This window comes from Danio aesculapii, chromosome 21, assembly GCF_903798145.1.
Source record: "Danio aesculapii chromosome 21, fDanAes4.1, whole genome shotgun sequence".
In the NCBI taxonomy this organism is placed as follows: Eukaryota; Metazoa; Chordata; class Actinopteri; order Cypriniformes; family Danionidae; genus Danio; species Danio aesculapii.
In genome coordinates this window covers 2423001-2449143 of record NC_079455.1, presented here as the reverse complement: position 1 = coordinate 2449143, position 26143 = coordinate 2423001, and the positions used below count along the sequence as shown (strand labels likewise).

At 34.4% G+C, this 26143-nt stretch overlaps 1 protein-coding gene across 1 annotated transcript in view; it reads left to right on the top strand.

The window, feature by feature from the left end:
• The first annotated feature begins 16641 nt into the window (after positions 1–16641).
• Positions 16642–26143, top strand: part of csf1rb (colony stimulating factor 1 receptor, b) — a 37476-nt gene continuing 27974 nt past the window's right edge. Inside the window, exon 1 of the mRNA XM_056445737.1 lies at positions 16642–16748. Within this exon, the coding sequence (XP_056301712.1) occupies positions 16697–16748 (52 nt within the window). The 5' untranslated portion in view covers positions 16642–16696. The remainder of the gene's footprint in view (positions 16749–26143) is intronic.

Here is a 26143-nt window from a genome sequence, read left to right as displayed (position 1 = left end):
ATGTAAAATGTAATGGTCATGTGAGCCTCTACTGGTAATTATTTATATTTATTTATAAATATGCTTATAATATTATTCTAAATATTTTATGATATTATTTATGTATTTATACTGGTATTAATTATGAAATAAAATAAGTATAAAATAAAAATATAAAATAAAATAAAAAGTGTTAGATTAAAGTGAAATAAAATCACTTTTTTTTCTGCTGGTAATTAATTATTTTAATTAATTAATATTAAAATAAGTGTCAAATAAAAAAATATTAAACAAAACAAAATAAAAAAAAAAAAATAAATAAAAAATAAGTCTAAAATATAAAGGTGAAATAAAATCCCAAATAGTTTTAATGGCTCTGCAATTGTTTCAAGGGTTATAATATAAATTATATTGATTTTAATGTAAAATGTAATGATCATATGAGTCTACTGGTAATTATTTATATTTGGTTATAAATATATTTATAATATTATTAGAACTATATTATTTATGCATTTATGCTGGTATAATTTATAAAATAAAATATGATTAAATAAAATAAAAATAAAATAAATAAAGTATAAAATATAAAATTTTTATAAAATCACATAGTTTTAATGGCTCTGCAATGGTTTCAAGGTTTTATTGGTTTTAATTTAAAATGTAATGGTCATGTGACCCTCTACTGGTAATTATTTATATTTATTTATAAATATATTTATAATATTATTCTAAATATTTTATGATATTATTTTTAAAATAAAAATATTAAATAAAATAAAAAGTGTTAGATAAAAGTGAAATAAAATCCCTTTATTCTGCTGGTAATTAATTATTGTAATTAATTAATATTAAAATAAGTATCAAATAAAATTTTTTAAACAAAACAAAATAAAAAAAAAAAAGGCGGCAAAATATAAAGGTGAAATAAAATCCCAAATAGTTTTAATGGCTCTGCAATTGTTCAAGGGTTATAATATAAATTATATTGATTGTAATGTAAAATGTAATGATCATGTGAGTCTACTGGTAATTATTTATATTTGGTTATAAATATATTTATAATATTATTAGAACTATATTATTATTTTATTTATGCATTTATGCCGGTATAATTTATAAAATAAAATTAAAATAAAATAAATAAAGTATAACATTTTTTTTTTTTAAGAAAATCACACAGTTCTAATAGCTCTGCAATGGTTTCAAGGGTTATAATATAAGTTGTATTGGTTTTAATGTAAAATGTAATGGTCATGTGAGCCTCTACTGGTAATTATTTATATTTATTTATAAATATGCTTATAATATTAATCTAAATACTTTATGATATTATTTATGTATTTATACTTTATAAAATAAAATAAGTATAAAATAAAAATATAAAAAAAATAAAAAGTGTTAGATTAAAGTGAAATAAAATCCCTTTTTTCTGCTGGTAATTAATTATTGTAATTAGTTTTAATTAAATAGTTTAGTAATAATTGTGTTTAATTATTAAACACAACAAAATAAAAATAAAAAAATTAAATAAGTCTAATAATATTAAAAAAAAATATATATATATATATATATATATATATATATATATATATATATATATATATATATATATATATATATATATATATATATATATATATATATATATATATATATATAAATAAAATAAAATATAAAGGTGAAATAAAATCCCAAATAGTTTTAATGGCTCTGCAATTGTTTCAAGGGTTATAATATAAATTATATTGGTTTTAATGTAAAATGTAATGATCATGTGAGTCTACTGGTAATTATTTATATTTATTTATAAATATATTTATAATAATATTCTAAACATTATTTTATTAATAATGTTAAAACATATACTAGAATAGTTAGTTCATTCCACTGTGGCAACCCCTGATAAATAAGGGATTAAGCCAAAGGAAAATGAATGAATGTGTTAACTTAATTGATTTGTGTTGGGACAACATGAATGAATTATGTGGAATCCTGCATTTTATACAGTGTGTATCAGAATAAATGCAGGGAGATTCAGTAATCTGCTTTTGTGTGTTTTACTGGAGCTGCTCTTTGAAGGGTTTCCATGTCTCCACACTGACTCCTGATGACTTCAACACATGCAGGAAGTCTTTTTTCATAGTGTGCACGGCCTGAGTCACGAGTCAGATTTCCCGCTCAACCTTAGAAAACATTCTCCTCATACCACACGCTGACGGCACAACACAAAAACAACTTGAGCATCATTACAGTGCTCAACATAAATGTGCTCACCCCATTGTGAAAATGAATATTTTTCTCCATTTCTCAGTGAATATGGGTCATATATTTTGGTGCATTTGAACAAAACAGAGTTATTAAACGAATATATTTATTAAAATAATATTTTAGTCACCGAACATCTTTAGAAATAGAAATATAAAACATTTAAATTCATGGGACACAATACAAACTACAAAATTTCAATTTTTTTGTTACTCTTGAATTTATTTAATATTTGCCCCTAACATATACATTTGGGTGTACTAATTTTGGACCCTTATCGAAGTTATTTTGTTAGATTAGCTCCAGATTTGGCATCAGTAATGACCAATCTAATGTATATGCACAAATATAATATTTTAAAGCTTCCAATAGAAAATATTAACCTAAATGAGATATTTGTGAGGGGTGAACTCCTAAATGTTGAGCACTGTATGTTCATTATTATTACTAGCAATGTTGGGAAAAGTTACTTTTGAAAGTAATGCATTACAATATTGGGTTACTCTCCCAAAAAGTAACTAGTTGCGTTACTTAGTTACTTTTTATGGCAAGTAATGCATTACAAGATTGAGTTACTTCCCCAAAAAGTAACTAGTTGAGTTACTCAGTTACTTTTTATGGTAAGTAATGCATTGCAATATTGAGTTACTTCCTCAAAAAGTAACTAGTTGCATTATGTACTTACTTTTTATGGTAAGTAATGTATTGCTAAATTGAGTTACTTCTCCAAAAAGTAACTAGTTGAGTTACTCAGTTAATTTTATGGTAAGTAATCCATTACGATATTGAGTTACTTCCCCAAAAAGTAACTAGTTGTGTTACTTAGTTACTTTTTATGGCAAGTAATGTATTGCAATATTGAGTTACTTCTCCAAAAAGTAACTAGTAGTGTTACTTAGTTACTTTTTATGGCAAGTAATGTATTGCAATATTGAGTTACTTCTCCAAAAAGTAACTAGTAGTGTTACTTAGTTACTTTTTATGGCAAGTAATGTATTGCAATATTGAGTTACTTCTCCAAAAAGTAACTAGTAGTGTTACTTAGTTACTTTTTATGGCAAGTAATGTATTGCAATATTGAGTTACTTCTCCAAAAAGTAATTAGTAGTGTTACTTAGTTACTTTTTATGGTAAGTAATGCATTACAATATTGTGTTACTCCCCCAAAAGTAACTAGTTGTGTTACTTAGTTACTTTTTATGGCAAGTAATGTATTGCAATATTGAGTTACTTCTCTAAAAAGTGTCTAGTTGTGTTACTTAGTTACTTTTTATAGTAAGTATTACATTACAGTATTGTGTTACTCCTCCTAAAAGTAACTTGTTGTGATATGTAGTTACCTTTTATAGTAAGTAATGCATTACAATATCGAGTTACTTCCCCAAAAAGCAACTAGTTGTGATAAGTAATTACTATTTATGGTAAGTAATGCGTTTCAATATTGAGTTGCCCCAAAAAGTAACTACTGTAGTTGCGTTAAGTAGTTACTTTTTATGGTAATTCCTTACAATATTAAGTTACTTATCAAAAAAGTAACTAGTTGTGTTACTTAGTTACTTTGTTTGGTAAGAAATGCATTACAATATTGAGTTACTCCCCCAAAAAGTAACTAGTTTAGTTACGAAATCGCATACTTCAGTTTTATATAGTACACTAAAAACAGTATGCGAGCTGAGTGGCATGTGCAAATTTATAGAATTCGAAAAACAGTAGGTGAGAAGTACCCGGATGACCTACTACTTCCGGCAAGATTCTGAAGTGCGCATCGGATGGATGCTACACTATCCCATGATGCACCACGACATAATTCATGAATGGAAATTAAGCGACACAACTGATGTCTTGTACACAGCGGCCTCTGGTGGATTCGCGAAAACAAAAACTGCAGAAAAACGTAACTCCTTGGACATATTTCGTGATCTCCACAACTGTATATAGGGGTACGTATCAATAATGAGCCTGGGTTGAATTTGTGTTGAGACATAAAGTTAACTTGTTAGTTTTGAACATCATACTGAACATGAAACAATTAAGTTGTCCCCAAAAAAAACCCTCAGGAATTGTGTTGTTTCAGCTCATTTTTAATAAGTAGTTAAAAGTCATGCTTTGAGTGTACCCCAACACTGGTTTCTAGATAAATTACGTAAATGAAAGCAGATGAGAAAACTGTAGCTCAGTTCGGATTCAATCTTTACTGTAATGAATTTCGTCTCTAGAAACCTGGCCTGTCTTGTATTCGATATTACTTGGCTAATATCCAGGCTGAAGGAAACAAAGGAGCAGCCTCTGAGTTCTTTATCAGTCATTTAGTCTGTTCAACAGCGTGTGACCTTTAGGGCCCTCGCTAGTGCACGACTAACAAGCCATAAACCCCAGAGTATCCCATTCGTCTGGAAGCGTTTTGTACATCTGGAAAAACTTTCCTCTGGACAAATGGACGCATAGACAAGCATGGTGATTGTCCAGCAGTTCATCTCAGTGTACGGCTCATGTATTGAAATAATCCAATGCCAACATTCTGACGAACACTTTCAGATCAATATTTAATGATATAAAGTGTTTACTATAATCTGTACTTTGAGGAAAACAAGTGGAATTCTTTCTTTGGTGTCCACAGTGAATACTAAGACAGATGCGGGCATCATTTACACATCGCCCACTTGTTTCAAATGTCTTTAACTATCTTTTTTCTGATAAACACAAAAGTAGATATTTGGAAGAATGTTGAATACCTGTAACCATTTGTTAGGAAGTTAATGGTGACCGGTTTCTAACATTTTCAGAATATCTTCTTTTGTGTTCAAGAGAATAAAGAAGCTCATAAAGGATTGGAACAACTTGATTTGGATTAAAAAGTAAGTAAATTGTCATTTTTTGGGTGAACTGTCTCTTTAAATGAGTCAATCCAGACACCTACAGTTCATTGAAGTTACATTGTTTTTTTATTTGTGAGTTGTATTTAATATTACAGGATTATAAACCTAACTAAACCAGAGCTGCTTTAAGGCTGTTTGTAAATGTATTTATTTCTAAAAGCTCAGCAGACGGTGATTGAGTCTCATTCAACCTTCAGCAGTTAAAGGGACAGTTCACACATAAATGAAAATCGACTTTTTAATCTCTCCCATGTGTGGTTTTTAACATTCACGAGTTTCTGCTGAACACAAAAGAAGAAAGCTGGAAACCTGTAACCATTGACTTCCATAGTAGGAAAAACAAACACTATAGAAGTCAATGGTTACAGGTTTTCAGCATTCTTCAAAATATCTTCCTTTGTCATTTTTTATTATAACTCAACTATTTTGTGTACTGAGTATGTAGTAAATCTCTGACTATAATAAACATGATGGGGTTTGGTGAAGTCAGCTAAAGGCAGAGTAAATTAATAAACCATACAGGCTACACTAAAAAAATTCAGGTTATTAATAGTTTTTTGTGATTCACAAGTGTTTTCTGTTTATTTGCGGTTGTGAATTGCTTTATGGGATGTTGATCTCTGCTCTGTTGACTTTTGATGTTGAAAATTCAACTCTAAAGTTTAACAAAGTGACTTTATTGACATTTTAGTCATGAAATAATGTAATGCATAAGAAATAATATAAGAAAATGCATTGGCAGTTTTTTTACCAGGTGCTTGTAGCGTAATATACAACACCAACCCAGACTATGTAGCACTGCAAACTATTAAAAATGTTCATAAAAGTCACTTTTACCAACTTTTCAAGGTTAAACGTTGTTGGAAGAAAGACCAAGGCCCGAAATGCAATTCAAAAGCAGAAATAAACAAATAAAAATATTAATATTTTTCAATATCAGTATTTTTTACAAGATAATAGCCTAAAGAAAGTTTACATTTAAATAAATTTGATTAAATTTAATAAACTTTTTCAGTCAGCTTTATAAAAGATACATTGGTCAAGTTTGACAAAAAAATAAGACTCGCAAACTGCTTGTGGGTCTGGGTTATTGTACAAAACAAAATCAAAATATGCAAAACATTGCAAGGTCCATAATGGCATATAGCCATTAAGTATAATGATTATACTGTACTTTAAGCATAAGATAACTTTGCTCCTCATGGACAGGGACAGACACACAGTGTTGTCTTAGTGAAGACTGACACCTAACGGTCATAAGCAGAACTGAAGTTTACTAAACAGTCTACCCACCCACTCACTTACTTTCATTCGGCTTTACGAGTGGTTGTTGCTAGAAGGGATACAGCTGCGGAAGGAAGTTAACGAGAATTATTTATATTACAACAGCGGAATGAACCGCCAATTACTCTGGCAATTGTTTTATGTGGTGGATGCCCTTCCAGCATAACACCCATACACAATAACCAAATACCAAAAATTATAATATACATATATATTGTACATAATATACAAACAAACAAACAAAAAACAAACAAACAACAAAATGTATTCGTCAGTTAGTAGAAAACACAACGAAACCATAAAAGCCACTAAATGACTGCTTAAAAAAATGCTTGAAATTGGGTCATTTTGCAACCCATGGACTGGTCATATATATTAGAAACCCAGCCGTGGTTATCCTGACCTAGCATGTTGACCCAGTTTTTATTCATAGCTTTTATTTATAACATTACACTCAGTAATTAATTTACCAAGTTTTTTTTTAAATCACAGAAACCTTTATGGACAGAATTCTCCAATTTGGCCTTTAATTCATAACCTTTCATATCTAACGTAACTTTCTGGTGAATTTATCGTACAGCACCTAATATTGTAATGTGCACCAGCCTACATTTTTGTGAAATGTAAAATGCATTGCTCTGGGTGTGTTTTGTTGCACGCTTCAGATGACAAATCCAATAGAGGGCGCTGTCTACATTTGTGCGAACCTGACATATGTTACTCAGGGGTTGTTTTGTTTTACGTTTCGGATGACAAATCCACTAGAGGGCGCTGTCTACATTTGTGCGAATCTGAAATACGTTACTTAGGGGACATTTTGTTGTATGTTTCAGATGTCAAATCCACAAGAGGGCGCTGTTTACATTTATACAATTCTGAAATACGTTACCTAGGGGTCGTTTTGTTGTACGTTTCAGATGACAAATTCACTAGAGGGCGCTGTTTACATTTATACATTTCTGAAATACGTTACCTAGGGGTCGTTTTGTTGTATGTTTCAGATGACAAATTCACTAGAGGGCGCTGTTTACATTTATACATTTCTGAAATACGTTACCTATGGTCATTTTGTTGTACGTTTCAGATGACAAATCCACTAGAGGGCGCTGTCTACATTTGTGCGAACCTGAAATACGTTACTTAGGGGACATTTTGTTGTACGTTTCAGATGTCAAATCCACAAGAGGGCGCTGTTTACATTTATACAATTCTGAAATACGTTACCTAGGGGTTGTTTTGTTGTACGTTTCAGATGACAAATCCACAAGAGGGCGCTGTCTACATTTGTGCGAATCTGAAATACGTTACTTAGGGGTCGTTTTGTTGTACGCTTCAGATGACAAATCCACTTGAGGGCGCTGTCTAAATTCTAAAAATCTAAATGTCTAAAATCTGTCTAAACTGTATTTAACAGAAGAAAGAAACTCAGAACATCCAAACTCCACACAGAAATGCCAACTGACCCAGCCGGGACTCGAACCAGCGACCTTCTTGCTGTGAGGTGACAGTGCTAATGACTGAGCCACTGTGCCGCCTGAGACAAATTAATTTACAAAACTGTTAAAGTGTATGTCTCATACTGCAAAAAAATGTCTTGTTTTCAGAAATACTTATCCAGCATATGTTTTACACAGCAGATGCACTTTCAGCTGCAACCAATGACTGGGGATTGTGAATGTGTTTGGACTGTGGGGGACACCAGAGCGTTCGGAGGAAACCCACGCCAAAACAGGGAGAACATGCAAACTCCACACAGAAATGTCAACTGACCCAGCTGAGACCCGAACCATAGACCTTCTTGTTGTGAGGCGACAGCGCTAACCACTGCGCCAATCTTATTTCAAAGCAAAAAAAAAAATAAGACTTATCCTTAGAAACGAGACAAAACTCCCCACATACAGTATTTATTTGAGTTCGAGGTCGAGTATTTCACACTCAAAACATCTTCTCTTCTTTTAGCCATTTTGCTGGGAATATCTGTGCTCCACTCAGTGTAAAATAAGTCTTTGCTTGAATTTCATAGTGAATTAATTTTTGGACCGGAAAGAGACTTCCACTTCAGCAGGGCCTCTTCCTCTTAAACTGAAAAACTGCCTTGTTCTCAGTTTCAGAAACGTCTTACAGAGGTTCATCAGGTTCAGTTTCTGCCAGGCTCGATTAAATGTCTGCTTAATACTACATTAAATGTTTTTACCATGGAGCTTAAAATCTGATTAAACTGTCTGAATTTGAATATTTTTCATTCCAATTATTGACAATTTCATTTAATAAAACTGAATATTATATCCCATTAAATTTACTTTTGAATTTGAAGTTAAATATTGTAAATCTAAAAATTCAAAACATTCATTAATTAATTCATTTATTTTCCTTCTGCATAGTTTTATTTCAGAGATCGTCACAGCAGAATGAACCGCCAACTATTCTAGCATATGTTTTACGCAGCGGATTCCCCCTCCAGCTGCAACCCAGTACTGGGAAACACCCATACACTCTCACATTCGCACACACACTCATGCACTACGGCCAATTTAGTTTCTTCAATTCACCTATGGCGCATGTGTTTAGAGTGTAGGGGAAACATGGAGGAAACCCATGCCAACACGGGGAGAACATGCAAACTCCACACAGAAAAGCCAACTGATCCAGCTGTTCTTGCTGTTCTAACCACTGAGCCACCATGTCACCCCCTGGATTCTCAGGTAATATTGTATTTTATCCAATAGCCGGATTAGCAACATTACTTGTTGATGCAAAACATATAAACACTTGATTGGATTAAAAATAAATACATTGTGAAGTTTTGCACATGCAATAACATCCTACATTACAAAATTTCTTTGGCCCAGCTCTGCTTTGGCTCTGCTGACATGCCAACGCAATCTCACGGCAATTCGTAACTTTTTGATTTAGTGGCTAATTCGTACGAATTCGTACAATATAATTCGTACTATTTAGTATGATTTGCTCATCCCCCAATGACGGTTGGGTTTAGGGGTGGGGTTAGGTGCCACGAACTCCTTTTTAAAATCGTACAATTTCGTACGAATTAGCCACTAAACTGACAAAATGTAAAATACTTACGTTTTCTCGTGAGATCAGGCTGGACATGCTGCAGTGAATATTAATGCACGACTGGACCAGGTTTGGCTTCTAAACACGGAACCAGTTCAGGTCCTGTTATGGGTTATGAACTGCTGAGATTTGGGCCAGATATATCCTCTGGATCAGAGAATTTTGCTATGTTCTGTAGGATGTCTTTTTTAATCCAATCATATGTTTTCATTCATTATTGAACATATTAGAACACATTTCAGAAACACTTAAAGAGTTCAGATGCAAAACCCTCTAAATCCATCAGACCTCTTTTCTTGTAAATGAGCATTTTCTATCAGACTCCTATAATTAGGTTTAGAAGTTTCATTTTATAGCTAATGATAAGGTTATTAGCTAGTAAATACAATAACTGTTTTTCAAAAATGTCACTTTAGACAATTCTTTGGTTTTTAAACAAGGTAGATTTTCTTTTACATCAAAACCAGCTAAATCCACTTCTGCTGTTTTTGCAAAAACCTCTAAATCCTCCTATTGGATCAAGACAGTATAATTAGCTGAAAATGACTAAAGATGCAATTAGAGATTATTTTACCAAATATAGAACACATTACACAAGCCACCTAACATTAAAAATACTGAAATCTGTCAAGTAAGTGGCGGTTCATTCCGCTGTGGAAACCCCTGATAAACCAAATACTAAGCAGACGGAAAATGAATGAATGAAATCTGTCAAGTAAGGGCATTAGTTAACAATAACATTAAAATTGACATCAGTTAAATCTTAATCAGTTGTCATTTCTGGTATTTAGGATTTAGATTTAATGTCAGTAGAGCATTGTAAACATTGTAAACATTGTAAAGTAAGCTTGGTAGATTCAAATAATGTGTAAAAACATTGTGAAACATCAATATCTGTGCATTGTCCATTAATATAAAAAGCTTATCAGACGTATAGGTGTTATGAAGTAATATAAATAATGTATAGTTTTATACATTATATTTATATTTAAGCTTACTTTAGCAAATTAAACAGAAGGTAGGTCTACTGGGCAAACAGGGGATGTCTCTCAGACACTTTTAAAAGCTGTCATTCATTCATTCTCACCATATGTAAGGTCTTGGTCCCTTGTTTATCCTCATAGCATCCACGTGGGAAAAAAAACGACATCTTCGTCTTTCATGAAACGCAGTTGCCGTTTACTTTGTAGTAAATCGGACTCAATCAAAGTAGCACTGCTGAAAAAAAAAACGTTATGAATGCATGCTACACTTCTGACTCTACATTGTGTTTTCTATTTCTTGTAATGCACAGAATTTTGAGGTAAGGGATTTTTTTTATTTGCCCTTCACTGACAGTCGGACAGTCTCATCCAGTTTATCAAACGCCGTCTTTTAAAATCGGAAGCGGAATAAAAAGGTCTCCTCATAAATGCCGGTGTATCAGCGTGCTGCTACTTTAAAAACATATGATTCGATTCGCACCATCTGATTGGTTCTCGGGATATAGCGGCTTTTGCTGCCAAAGGCAAGTGGCGTTTAGCGGCTTTTACCAACAAACTGTTATTTCTAAATGCGCTGACGCTGAGATTAAATCTATTTGTTGAACATGTACAACCTGCCTAAAGCATTCGCTCAGTGTCATTATCTCATTTTTGGCGGAAGTGGCTCACTTCTTCAAAACTGATTGAAACTTCAATAGGTTTGAACATTTGAGTTCTGACCAAGGCATTTATGTAGATAATGTTGTTTTGGATTGGACTTTTATCAGTTTGTATTCTGAATACAGTGATCCAACCCAGCAGGCACACAACGTCATAAGACGTTAACATTAAGGGGGTTGCACACCAAATGTGCAGCGCCACGCAGCACCATCAGCTGAGCGGCGCATCCGTTGTGCGACCCCCTTTTAGGCCAGATTTAGACCGTGATGTCAGGTGACCAAAATTCAATGTTCAGCCAGCATCCAAGGACAACGTCATTTGTCGTTATTCATGTCCAACGACGAGATCAAATGACGTTGATATTTGGTTGATTTTAGGTTGTGTTGGAAAGTGACCAAAATCCAGCGTCGAGCCAACGTCATATTGACATCAAATATTGACATTTACTCATCATGTATGGCAACCAAACTCCAACGTCTGATAGACGTCATATTGGTAACGTCCACACAACGTTAAGTTGTAACATTATTAGCCGTTGATATTTAGCTGGTTTTAGGTTGGGCGTTGAACATTGAAGTCAGCCTGACGTTGGGTTCTGATGTCAACCCGATTTTTATTTCCAAAAATGCAACATCCCCACGATGTTGGCATATAACATCAATCTGATGTCATATTGAGGTCCTGTGCATGCTGGGAAGTGTGTTATTATCTAGCCATGTGACCCACAATCCACTGGAATAGTTTATGTTTAGGTTCTGCCTCCAAAGTAAATGAGGATCTGCTTTTGGACACACCATGCATAAGCACTCAGTTGAACTGCACAGCGTAGACAGCTAGGGTACATCGTGTTTCACCATCTCACCAGAATTTCACCCCTCAGAAACCTCACCCTCAATTCATTTCCGCACAAACAACTACATTATGGTGAGGCAGGTATGAGAGGAAGCATTTCGACATCAGATGAACCGTTTGCGCTTGCAGGAAGTTTATATGCCACACTTTTATCTGCACTGCAGCGTGAATAATACAAGTGGATACCAGTGGGTCTAATGACTCATTTCCACTCAGTGGTACAGTTGGTGGTACCATATGCATTCCAGCATATGTTTTACACAGCGGATGCCCTTCCTGCTGCAACCCAGTGTTGGGAAACACCCATACACACTCATTCTCACACACACACTCATAAACTACAGACAATTTAGTTTATTCAATTCACCTATATTGCATGTGTTTGGACTGTGGGGGAACCCAGAGCACCCTGGAGGAAACCCACGCCCCCCGAACATGCAAACTCCACACAGAAATGCCAACTGACCCAGCCGGAACTTAAACCAGCAACTTTCTTGCTGCGAGGCGACAGTGCTAACCACTGTGCCACCGTGCCACCCTGCTGAAAATTCACATGGTAATCAATAAAGTTGTTTGCACTGCACCAGCAGCCTCTTACTGGCATAATCTGAACACTTTACAATTAGATAATTAGCAAGAGTGTAGAGCTCGACGCTGAACAACAACTGCAGCATTTGGAGTTCTGCGTTGAGTAGATTGTGATTGTCTGTTTGGTCATGGCATTGAAGAGATCAGCAGTCTGGGATTGTTGCATTGCTCAGTTCTCTAAAAGCTTGTTGTTATTTGACGCCTTTGACACTCTCCACTGCACAAACAGCTGTATGCACTTGTCAAATCTCCAGTTTGCTGCTATTACAATTTCAAGTGCAAAGCATTTATCTGAGAGTGCTTTGCTATCTACGCCTCCCATCATTCATGGGTCAGTACACACAAAAAATGTCAGTTTAGGAGGCTTTTTGCTATGCAAATACTGGAAATGTTAATTATCTGCAATATCAGAACCATGATGGAACATTATACCTTAAGGCCATTGAGTACACCTTGAGTTTACTGTACTCAAATGGCCTCCACAGTCACCTGAGCTCAATCCAATAGAGCACCTTTGGAATGTGGTGGAACGGGAGATTCGCATCATGGATGTGCAGCCGACAAATCTGCAGCAACTGCGTGATGCCATCATGTCAATATGGAGCAAAATCCCTGAGGAATATTTCCAGTATCTTGTTGAATCTCTGCCATGAAGGATTAAGACAGTTCTGAAGGCAAAAGGGAGTCCAACCCAGTACAAGTAATGTGTACCTAATAAAGTGGCCGGTGAGTGTATATATATATTTATAGTTGAAGTCAGAATTTTTAGCCCTCCTGCATATTTTTCCCCTTAATGTAGAGATGACACATTTCTAATCATAATAGTTTTAATAGCTCATTTCTAATAGCTGATTTCCGTTATCTTTCCTCATGATCTTCTGAAACTACCACTACTTTCAAGACTGAAATCACAGCTCTTCCGCAAACACTCTCTGATCCACAACTGTAAACAAAGACTCTTACTATAGCTTCAACTCTATTGTCCATATTTCACTTCTGCTTGTGTGCTTCTCTGTAGTATTTTGGTGTTGTTTGTGTTAATACTGTTAGCTTTAAACACACTGATTAGCTTTGGATAATAAAAAAAAAAAACCATCCGCTTAATAAATAATTGCACATTTTCTCTGTCATTGTTTTACATTACTCTGCTTATCTGTTTATTTCTAAATATGAATTAATTTTCCAGTTAAAAAGAAAGGAACTAAACCGCTTCTGGATCTCTTCCATCTTTCTAATCACACCCTGCATGATATATCTAATGCAGGCATGGGCAAACTCGATCCTCGAGGGCCGGTGTCTCTGCAGAGTTGCTCCAACACTAATCAAACACACCTGAACACCCTAATTAGTGTCTTCAAGATCACTAGAAAGCTACAAGCAGGTGTGTTTGATTAGGGTTGGTGCAAAACTATGCAGGGACACCGGCCCTCCAGGATCAAGTTTGCCCATCCCTGATTTAATGTATAACTAATCACCAAATATTGCCACAAAATATTGTTCTTAGTGATTTACTCTGGAAAATTATGATCATTTGTTCACAGAAACACTATGAAAATTTTTAAAATGTAGCTTTTTTTGCATTAAATCATGAAGCAATTGTTATATTAATGATCTTAATTTTCAACATAGGCTCATTCTGAAAATGTAGCCCTATACATTTCTGGAGATCGAGAAATATGTAGCCAGAAGTAAGCTCGCTGCATACGTTGGCGGACTTGAGAGGCAGAGAGGAGTTGACCGCAATGACGGGGTTCGAGTCCGGCAAAGAACAGTTCCAAAGAGCAGGTAAGACAAAAACAGAAGCCAAAAGTAAAATAAACAAGTAAATAACAGGGTGAGAATGTGGTAAGATCTGAAAACATGGTAAAAATCAGGCAGCCGCGAGGGCTTTTCTTTTTCTGGATTGCTTTTGAAAACATTGTCTGTTCGGTTTAGAGACGTGGGTGGGTGGGAGTATCAGTTAGTCGGTCGGTTGGTCAGTCAGTCAGTTGGTTGGCCAGTCAGTCGGTTGGTTGGTTGGTCGGTCAGTCAGTCAGTCAGTCAGTTGGTCGGTTGGTTGGTCAGACAGTTGGTCGGTCAGTCGGTTGGTCGGTCAGGCAGTTGGTCAGTCAGTTGGTCAGTTGGTCGGTCAGTCAGTCAGTTGGTTGTTCAGTCAGTCAGTCGGTCGGTCAGTCAGTCAGTTAGTCGGTAGGTCGGTCAGTCAGACGGTTGGTTGGTCAGTCAGTCAGTCAGTTAGTCAATTGGTCGGTCAGTCAGTCGGTCGGTCAGTCGGTCTGTCAGTCAGTCGGTCAGTCAGTCATTCAGTCAGTCAATAACATGGTGAGAATGTGGTAAAATCTGAAAACATGGTAAAAATCAGGCAGCCGCGAGGGCTTTTCTTTTTCTGGATTGCTTTTGAAAACACTGTCTGTTCGGTTTAGGGACGTGCGTGGGTGGGAGTATCAGTTAGTCGGTCGGTCGGTCGGTTGGTCGGTTGGTCGGTCGGTCAGTCAGTCAGTTGGTCGGTCGGTCAGTCAGTCAGTCGGTCAGTCAGTCAGTTGGTTGGCCAGTTAGTTGGTCAGTCAGTCGGTTGGTTGGTTGGTCGGTCGGTCAGTCAGTCAGTCAGTCAGTTGGTCGGTTGGTTGGTCAGACAGTTGGTCGGTCAGTCGGTCAGTCAGTTGGTCAGTCGGTTGGTTGGTCAGGCAGTTGGTCAGTCAGTCGGTCAGTTGGTCGGTCAGTCAGTCAGTTGGTTGTTCAGTCTGTCAGTCGGTCGGTCAGTCAGTCAGTTAGTCGGTAGGTCGGTCAGTCAGATGGTTGGTGGGTCAGTCAGTCAGTCAGTTAGTCAATTGGTCGGTCAGTCAGTCAGTCATTCAGTCAGTCAGTCAGTCAGTCAGTCAGTCGACAGCGGCCTTTGGGGAATTTACGCAAGAACAGCAGAAATTTGAGATCTGGTGGATGGACAAAAAAAAAAAACTGCAATAAAACGTAACTCCTAGGACGTATTCGGCACTCTCAAGAAATGTATATAGGGGTACGCAATCAGAATGAGCCTGGCTTGTTAATTTTTGGTGCACAGCAAAAACCTTATTTAGTCAAGAGCAGAGATACCCAAAATTTGCTTGTCCAGAAAATGCTTCTTGATGTAAGAATTTTGAGAAATTTGGACTAGAAACAAGACAAAAACTCGAAGGAAGAAAAGCATTTTTTTGCAGTGTAGTATATGACACTACACATAACAAAACTGTAGAATTTATTTTGTATCCTATTATATTGAATTCCTTCCTTAAAGTGTGTAATAATGACTAATGATAATATATGATAATAATATAATGACAATGATAATGAAATATAATGATAATGAAAAGCTAAATCATTCTTTTTTCGCATATAGTTGAAGTCCTTCTGAATTATTCGCCCCCTGTATATTTTCTGTATAACAATAATTTTTTCAACACATTTCTAATCATAATAGTTTTAATAACTCATCTCTAATAACTGATTTATTTTCTCTTTGCCATGACGACAGTAAATAATATTTGACTAGATAATGTTCAAGATACTAGTATTCAGCTTAAAGTGACATTTAAAGGCTTAACTAGGTTAATAAGGCACGTTAGGGTAAAAAGGCAAGTCATTACCATTGCCATAACAGTGGTTTGTTCTGTAGACAATCCAAAACAATTATTGCTTAAGGAGCTAATATTATTGACCTTAAAATGGTTTTAAAAAGTAAAAACTGCTTTTATTCTAGCCTAAATAAAACAAATAAGACTTTCTCCAGAAGAAAAAATATTATAGGAAATACTGTAAGAAATTCCTTGCTCTGTTAAACATCATTTGGGAAAAATTTGAAAAAGAAAAGGAGGGCTAATAATTCTGACTTCAACTGTATGGCATACACTTTTCAAAATATCTTTGCTAGTTTAAACAAATGCAAAATAACACTTGGTTAAAATCCTCCTGCATCTGATGCACGGAAAGAAACGGTTGGTAAAAAAAAAAAGAGGCAGTGTTGATTTCTCAACGGACACAAAGTTCAGCAGTCTGGAGAGGAAGTTAAAATGCACGAGGTTAAGTGGATTGTGTCTTTACACCTTAGCCAGTTTCCCCACAATTTTTCAGACGAGCAGATCACGGTGTTTAGCAGCCAAAATGATGCTCTGTGTCGCTCTCCTCATAGCAGTGCTGACCTGTATGGCCAAAGGTGAGTCTAATACTATTTCTGTACTGACTTACAAATATATAGTCACAATTATTGGCCCTCCTTTCTTTTTCTTTTTCCAATATTTCCCAAAGCATGTTTAACAGATTCAGGAATTTTTCACAGTAATTCCTATAATATTTGTTCTTCTGGAGAAAGTCTTATTTGTTTTATTTTGGCAGGAATGAAAGCAGTTTTTATTCATTTTAAACCCATTTTAAGGTCAATATTATTAGCCCCCTTTGCAATAATTGTTTTGGATTGTCTACAATGTTATACAATGACGACTAATTACTCTAAATTTAACCTAATTAACCTAGTTAAGCCTTTAAATGTCACTTTAGGCTGAATACTATCTTGAAGAATATTTAGTCAAATATTATTTACTGTCATCATGACAAAGATAAAATAAATGAGTTATTAGAGATGAGTTATTAAAAGTATTGTGATTAGAAATGTGTTGAAAAATCATTCCGTAAACAGAAATTGGTAAAAAAAATATACAGGAGGGCTAATAATTCTGACTTCAACTGTATATATATATATATATAAACAATATATATGAGTGTGTGTGTGTGTGTGTGTGTGTGTGTATACAGTAAGATCTGTACTCAATTATGCATTATGTCCTGTGCAAGAATTCATTTCAAGTAGATGAAGAAGGCTTCTACAAGATGTGTAATATCCAGTTGTTAAAGGCAAAAACAGCTGTATTTTCAGGATATGCCTTGTTCCATAATTTACCTCATTAATTTATTTTCAAATCAGCTCAGCTCAATTTCAGTTTGTATACTTTTCTATACCTATATGTATCATTTGTTTTTCATTTAAGTGCATCATATTTAATATTAGTCAAAATGACTATTTCTCTCTTTATTTTTTTGAATCAAACTATTTTTTGTCATTAAAACAAATGGTTACACAATAGTTTTCATGTTTTTTGTATTACAGGTAATTAGTTAACAGGTAACCTGTTTCTTTTAAAGCTATTAGTTGACTTTTAAAAGCAACTGGTTCACTTACTTTTTAAAAAATTAAAGTCAACTAATCACTTTAAAAGCAGCTGGTTTACTTAATTTTTTAATTAAGCGATTAGTTAATTAGACTTTGACTTTATTTGAAAAGTGAGCAAACCTGCTGCTTTTAAAGTGATTAGTTGACTGAAGCTGGTTGCCTTAAAAATTTAAGTTGTCAACTTTTTTTTGACAGTGTAGTTGGAGTTACTTAAAAAAGTGAGTAAATCTGTTGCTTTTAAAGCAATTAGTTGACTTTAACTAAAGAAAGTAAACCTGTTGGTTTTAAAGTGATCAGTTGACTTTGCTTAAAAAATGAGTAAACCTGCCGCTAGTTGAATTGAATTAAAGTAAACCTGTTGGTTTTAAAGTGATTACACTGTAAAAAAAAAGTTGATTCAACATTTTAAGGCAACCAGCTTCAGAACGTTTTTGAGTTGACTCAACTTTCAATCCAAGTACTGACTCGATTTAACTTGAGTCTCAAAAATGTCCTGAAGCTGTTGCCTTAAAAATTTGAGTAAACTTTTTTACAGTGTAGTTGACTGTACTTTAAATAGTAAATATGGTCCTTTTAAAGCGATTAGTTGACTTTACTTTAAAAAGTGAGTAAACCTGCTGCTTTTAAAGTGATTAGTTGACTTTACTTTAAAAAGTGAGTAAACCTGTTGCTTTTAAAGTGATTAGTTGACTTTACCTTAATGAGTAAACCTGTTGCTTTTAAAGTGATTAGTTGACTTTACCTTAATGAGTAAACCTGTTGCTTTTAAAGTGATTAGTTGACTTTACCTTAATGAGTAAACCTGTTGCTTTTAAAGTGATTAGTTGACTTTACCTTAATGAGTAAACCTGTTGCTTTTAAAGTGATTAGTTGACTTTACCTTAATGAGTAAACCTGTTGCTTTTAAAGTGATTAGTTGACTTTACCTTAATGAGTAAACCTGTTGCTTTTAAAGTGATTAGTTGACTTTACCTTAATGAGTAAACCTGTTGCTTTTAAAGTGATTAGTTGACTTTACTTTATAAAGTGAGTAAACCTGATTATTTTAAAGTGATTAGTTGACTTTACCTTAATGAGTAAACCTGTTGCTTTTAAAGTGATTAGTTGACTTTACTTTATAAAAGTGAGTAAACCTGTTGCTTTTAAAGCAATTAGTTGACTTTACCTTAATGAGTAAACCTGTTGCTTTTAAAGTGATTAGTTGACTTTACCTTAATGAGTAAACCTGTTGCTTTTAAAGTGATTAGTTGACTTTACTTTATAAAGTGAGTAAACCTGATTATTTTAAAGTGATTAGTTGACTTTACCTTAATGAGTAAACCTGTTGCTTTTAAAGTGATTAGTTGACTTTACTTTATAAAAGTGAGTAAACCTGTTGCTTTTAAAGCAATTAGTTGACTTTACCTTAATGAGTAAACCTGTTGCTTTTAAAGCAATTAGTTGACTTTACCTTAATGAGTAAACCTGTTGCTTTTAAAGTGATTAGTTGACTTTACCTTAATGAGTAAACCTGTTGCTTTTAAAGTGATTAGTTGACTTTACTTTATAAAGTGAGTAAACCTGATGATTTTAAAGCGATTAGTTCACTTTACTTTAAAAAGTGAGTAAACCTGCTGCTTTTAAAGTGATTAGTTGACTTTACCTTAATGAGTAAACCTGTTGCTTTTAAAGTGATTAGTTGACTTTACTTTATAAAAGTGAGTAAACCTGATTATTTTAAAGTGATTAGTTGACTTTACCTTAATGAGTAAACCTGTTGCTTTTAAAGTGATTAGTTGACTTTACTTTATAAAAGTGAGTAAACCTGTTGCTTTTAAAGTGATTAGTTGACTTTACCTTAATGAGTAAACCTGTTGCTTTTAAAGTGATTAGTTGACTTTACTTTATAAAGTGAGTAAACCTGATTATTTTAAAGTGATTAGTTGACTTTACCTTAATGAGTAAACCTGTTGCTTTTAAAGTGATTAGTTGACTTTACTTTATAAAAGTGAGTAAACCTGTTGCTTTTAAAGTGATTAGTTGACTTTACCTTAATGAGTAAACCTGTTGCTTTTAAAGTGATTAGTTGACTTTACTTTATAAAGTGAGTAAACCTGATTATTTTAAAGTGATTAGTTGACTTTACCTTAATGAGTAAACCTGTTGCTTTTAAAGTGATTAGTTGACTTTACTTTATAAAGTGAGTAAACCTGATTATTTTAAAGTGATTAGTTGACTTTACCTTAATGAGTAAACCTGTTGCTTTTAAAGTGATTAGTTGACTTTACCTTAATGAGTAAACCTGTTGCTTTTAAAGTGATTAGTTGACTTTACTTTATAAAGTGAGTAAACCTGATTATTTTAAAGTGATTAGTTGACTTTACCTTAATGAGTAAACCTGTTGCTTTTAAAGTGATTAGTTGACTTTACCTTAATGAGTAAACCTGTTGCTTTTAAAGTGATTAGTTGACTTTACTTTATAAAGTGAGTAAACCTGATGATTTTAAAGCGATTAGTTCACTTTACTTTAAAAAGTGAGTAAACCTGCTGCTTTTAAAGTGATTAGTTGACTTTACCTTAATGAGTAAACCTGTTGCTTTTAAAGCGATTAGTTGACTTTACTTTATAAAAGTGAGTAAACCTGTTGCTTTTAAAGTGATTAGTTGACTTTACCTTAATGAGTAAACCTGTTGCTTTTAAAGTGATTAGTTGACTTTACTTTATAAAGTGAGTAAACCTGATTATTTTAAAGTGATTAGTTGACTTTACCTTAATGAGTAAACCTGTTGCTTTTAAAGTGATTAGTTGACTTTACTTTATAAAAGTGAGTAAACCTGTTGCTTTTAAAGCGATTAGTTGACTTTACCTTAATGAGTAAACCTGTTGCTTTTAAAGTGATTAGTTGACTTTACCTTAATGAGTAAACCTGTTGCTTTTAAAGTGATTAGTTGACTTTACTTTATAAAGTGAGTAAACCTGATTATTTTAAAGTGATTAGTTGACTTTACCTTAATGAGTAAACCTGTTGCTTTTAAAGTGATTAGTTGACTTTACCTTAATGAGTAAACCTGTTGCTTTTAAAGTGATTAGTTGACTTTACTTTATAAAGTGAGTAAACCTGATGATTTTAAAGCGATTAGTTCACTTTACTTTAAAAAGTGAGTAAACCTGCTGCTTTTAAAGTGATTAGTTGACTTTACCTTAATGAGTAAACCTGTTGCTTTTTAAAGCGATTAGTTGACTTTACTTAAATAAGTAAACCTGTTGCTTTTTAAAGCGATTAGTTGACTTTACTTTAATAAAATGAGTAAACCTGCCGCTTTTAAAGGGATTAGTTGACTTTACTTTATAAAGTGAGTAAACCTGATGATTTTAAAGCGATTAGTTCACTTTACTTTAAAAAGTGAGTAAACCTGCTGCTTTTAAAGTGATTAGTTGACTTTACTTTTAAAAAGTGAGTAAACCTGTTGCTTTTAAAGTGATTAGTTGACTTTACCTTAATGAGTAAACCTGTTGCTTTTAAAGTGATTAGTTGACTTTACCTTAATGAGTAAACCTGTTGCTTTTTAAAGCGATTAGTTGACTTTACTTAAATAAGTAAACCTGTTGCTTTTTAAAGCGATTAGTTGACTTTACTTTAATAAAATGAGTAAACCTGCCGCTTTTAAAGCGATTAGTTGACTTTACATAAAAAAGTGAGTAAACCTGTTGCTTTTAAAGCGATTAGTTGACTTTACTTTTAAAAAGTGAGTAAACCTGATGCTTTTAAAGCGATTAATTGACTTTACTTTTAAAAAGTGAGTAAACCTGTTGCTTTTAAAGCGTTTAGTTGACTTTACTTTTAAAAAGTGAGTAAACCTGATGCTTTTAAAGCGATTAATTGACTTTACTTTTAAAAAGTGAGTAAACCTGATGCTTTTAAAGCGATTAGTTGACTTTACTTTTAAAAAGTGAGTAAACCTGATGCTTTTAAAGCGATTAGTTGACTTTACTTTTAAAAAGTGAGTAAGCCTGCTGCTTTTAAAGCGATTAGTTGACTTTAATAAAGTGAGTAAACCTGCTGCTTTTAAAGCGATTAGTTGACTTTAATAAAGTGAGTAAACATGTTGCTTTTAAAGCGATTAGTTGAATTTACTTTAAAAGCAACAGGTTTACTCACTGTTTCAAGTACAGTCAACTAAGTTTAAGTAAATTGGACTTAAACCAATTAAGTTGCCTTAATTGTAACTAAACATGCAGGGTTTTGCACAATTCCTCGTGTTGTCTCAACACAAATCGATTAAGTTAACTTAAATGTTTTTACAAATTTAATTGAAAGTTGATTGAACACAAATCAATTAAGTTATCCAACAAAACACACAAGAATTGATTCAATTCTTGATTCAGTTCATTACAAATAAGTAGTTTGAACAAACAGCAAATATAATTTTTTGAGTGTTTATAGTGTTACAAACAATCATGAAAATATGTATTCAATAACACCAATCCCATAGCATATTAACTAACACCAGCTAGCCTATGAGGAATACAGTGCTTGTATTGTGTGCATGGAAAACACTGTATTTTTTATTTTTTTATTTTAGACAGGTGTGTTATATTTGTGGCTTTGATGGTCAGGGTTGTAACAGTCCTGTCTTTGCTGTTGGTGTGTCCTTTTTGACACAAAGCAGAAGTGAAAGTGGGAATGGGAAACAGACCCCTGGGATGTGGCTGTGTGTGCAATGGGCCACCGGTGCAATGTGTTTCCTGAGGGAGCCAGTTTAAGGGGCTGCTGAAATCAGACATCCACCAACCCCCCTCCCCATCCCTCTCAGACACTAACACTCTAACGCTCTCGTTTCCCTTTTCTAAAGTTAAAAATAAGGTTTAGGGCCCCTTCTTCATAAAATTGTGACAAGACCCTGCGCCGTTGCAAAAAAAAAACACTGATCCAAAAGTCGTGTCTCACAATTTCCGCTATTTCACAGCGGTCTCAAACTTTTGCACGTTATGCTTTTTTTCAGATCAACATGTTAAGTGTTGTTGATGCATGATCTGCTGGATTTTATATTAAAATAAGTCTATAAATGCTTGTTCTTTCAAAAGAGATACTGCAGATCTTAAAAATATTGGACATTCTGTTTTTATTAATATGATCTTCGTCCGTAAATTGACAGTTTTCTGTGTTTTCTTTTTGTGATTAGGCTTTTGATTTGCATTATGGAGTCTTGATCTATCCTACAACACTTTTTGATATTGAAAAGTTTGAAAAAGGGACTTTTATTTACTTTTTAAAGTAGTTTGAAGTGATGTATAGTCTGGGTTGGTGTTGTAAATCAGTGGTTCTCAAAGTGGGGCTTGCGAGACAATGAGGGGGATCGCTTGGTGATTTCCAAAACAACCATATATGTTATTAAACAATTAGACTTACCATATTTGGTCCATAAATCGCAGAAGATAAAAAATAGTATTTATTAGTTACATAAATGTTACATGCAATTAAACAGCCATCAGCCTTTCAGTTCTTCTTCCATTGGATCGCAACCTTGCTAGATTAATGACACAGCAATAGTGTTAGTATAGTGTTAGCTGCAGCAGACTGATTAATTAAAAATTGATTATAGGGCTGCTGGCCGCCACAGGCCCACTGACAAGTTTTCGCATTGGGGGGTGGGGGGGAAGAACGCGAATGCAAGTCAAGAGCCGGGCGGATAGGACGGTGTAGTAGCGGGCCCTTGATAATGTCTCGTGGGGCCCCCTAAATATATGGGCCCTTAGAATGGTCCTAACTCCCCCTAGTGCCGCTCCTGGGGCTGTCCTGCAATTAATTTTTGACATGTTATATTTTGACACCGTTAAATGTTAATTTGATGTCGTTTTGACGTCTGGGTAGTTTACGTGCATTACAGGGATACAAAATCCAGAGCAAATCTGTCATTTGAAATTGAAGCTTTCAGATGAGCAATTATTTGTGTATATTATATATTATGTATAGTACTTTTAGTGTTGTTTATTGGTGGCCAAAAAGCCATTAACGTGCGGATGTCAAATAGACGTCAAGGTTTTGACTTCAAAATTCAGTTTGCATTTCACAGATGTTTTTTTTTGACGTCATGATGTCAGGTTGATGTCGTGTTGACATCATGACTGTTTACATGCAAATCAAGATCATCAAGAGTTCAGATGCAAAGTGCCGTCTCAAATTTTTATCTAAAATTAGCATTTTATCAGACTGCTGTGTGTAGTTTAATTAATAATTACTCTTAGTGCAAAAGAATAGGATCTGTGCATTGCCTTTAAAGTGAAATATTCATTTATTTTCTATTTGGCTTAATCCCTTTATTAATCAGGGGTTGCCACAGTAAAATGAACCGCCTAAAGTGAAATAACTAAACATAAACATAAGGAGGCTGAGGAAAAATGCAGATTTTAGACGATTTTTTGCATTGAAGCTCTTCATTTCTAATTAAACTTTTAAATGTACAAACTTTTCTTATATTATAATACTTAAAAAACATTTATCAAAACTGGATTTGTTTTTCAGACGTGCTTTTTTGACATCAATTTGATGTAGTTTTGATGTCAAGGTGCCCGCTGGGTAGTGAAGATTACAGCTTATCTCTGTGTCTTTGATTAGGACTGAAGCTAAACTCTGCAAGGTAGACATAAACAGTATAGCAATATACAGTTGAAGTCAGAATTATTAGCCTAAGAAGATATTCAGCACATTTCTAAACATAATAGTGTTAATAACTCATCTCTAATAACTGATTTTTTTTTTTATCTTAGCCATGACGACAGTAAATAATATTAGACTAGATATAACTGTTACCAGTTTGCTCAACAGCTCAGCTCGTAGAGTTAACCACGACCAAGGCGTTCGAGTCTGGCGAAGAACGGTTCAATAAAGCAATTTAGACAAAAACAAAAGCCAAAAAATAAACAAGTAAATAACAGGGTAAGAATGTGATAAATTCTGAAAACGTGGTAAAAATCAAGCAAGGGCTTTTCTTTTTCTGGATTGCTTGTTAAAACTGTTGCTTGTGTTTATGGAAGGGGGTGCACGCGTCAATCTGTGCTTTTGAAAACACTATTGGTTGGGTTTAGGGAAGGAGGACATCTGTCAGTTGTTCGACAGCAGCCTTTGGTGGATTCGTGAAAACAAAAACTGCAAAAAACGTAGCTCCTGGGATGTATTTGGTGCTCTCCAGAAATGTATACAGGGGTACGTTTTCCGAATGAGCCTGGGTTGTGATATTGATCATAAAATTATTTTTAAAAATGTATCTGCTTTCATTCTAGCCCAAATAAATCACCTTTCATCAGAAGAAAAAATATTATAGGCAATACTGTGAAAAATTCTCTGCTCTGTTAAACATCATTTGGGAAATTCATGAATTTTGGACTAATAAATTTGACTTCAACTGTAAAATCTTTGTTTGAGGGGAAATGTTTGAAGCCTGCCATTATTATGTGTGCTCCCTTTAGCAAACGAAGAGCTAATCAGCCCGTATGATATGACAATGAGTCACTTGGAAAAGAGCAGCACGGATCCGCCCCAGACGCCGGCGTCTTCGGCCTGCTGCGGACTGGAGGATCTGAAGCATTCGCTGGCACAGCTGATCCAGGAGCAGCAGGACACCAGGAGCTGGTTTGGAGAGATGCTGAAGATCCTGAATCAGCTGCTGCAGGAGAATAAGGAGGTTTCGGGAGTCCAGGCGGAGGTGCTGAAGGTTCTGCGGGCCTCCAGCGTCCAGAGCGAACAGCAGCTCCAGCATCTGCAGAGCATGGCCCGTCTGCAGAGCCTCCTGGTGGAGAATCATCAAGCGCTGCTTCTGCAGGTGTCCCGCATCGCCGGCGCAGTGCAGGACGCCGCCAAGAGACAGCGCAAATAAATGCACGACATCCCTTGTGTGCTGTCAGGGGTGTTGTTGCATCCACTCCGGGTGAATTTGAGTCTTAATTTGGCCACGGCTTTCTCTGTGTTTCAGCAATTGGAATGATTTTTGGTGATTTTGATTACACATATTTTGGGAAAATGCTTTGGCATATACAGTTGAAGTCAGAATTATTAGCCCCCCCTGTTTAATTTTTCCCCAATTTCTGTTTAACGGAGAGCAGATTTGTTCAACACATTTCTAATCATAATAGTTTTAATAACTCATTTCTAATAACTGATTTATTTACTCTTTGTCATGATGACAGTAAATAATATTATACTAGATATTCTTCAAGACACTTCTATACAGCTTACAGTGACATTTAAAGGCTTAAATAGGTTAACTAGGCAGGTTTGGGTAATTAGGCAAGTTATTGTTAACGATGGTTTCTTCTGTAGACTATTGAAAAAATATAGCTTAAAAGGGCTCATAATATTGACCTTAAAATGGCTTTCAAAAAATTAATAACTGCTTTTATTCTAGCCG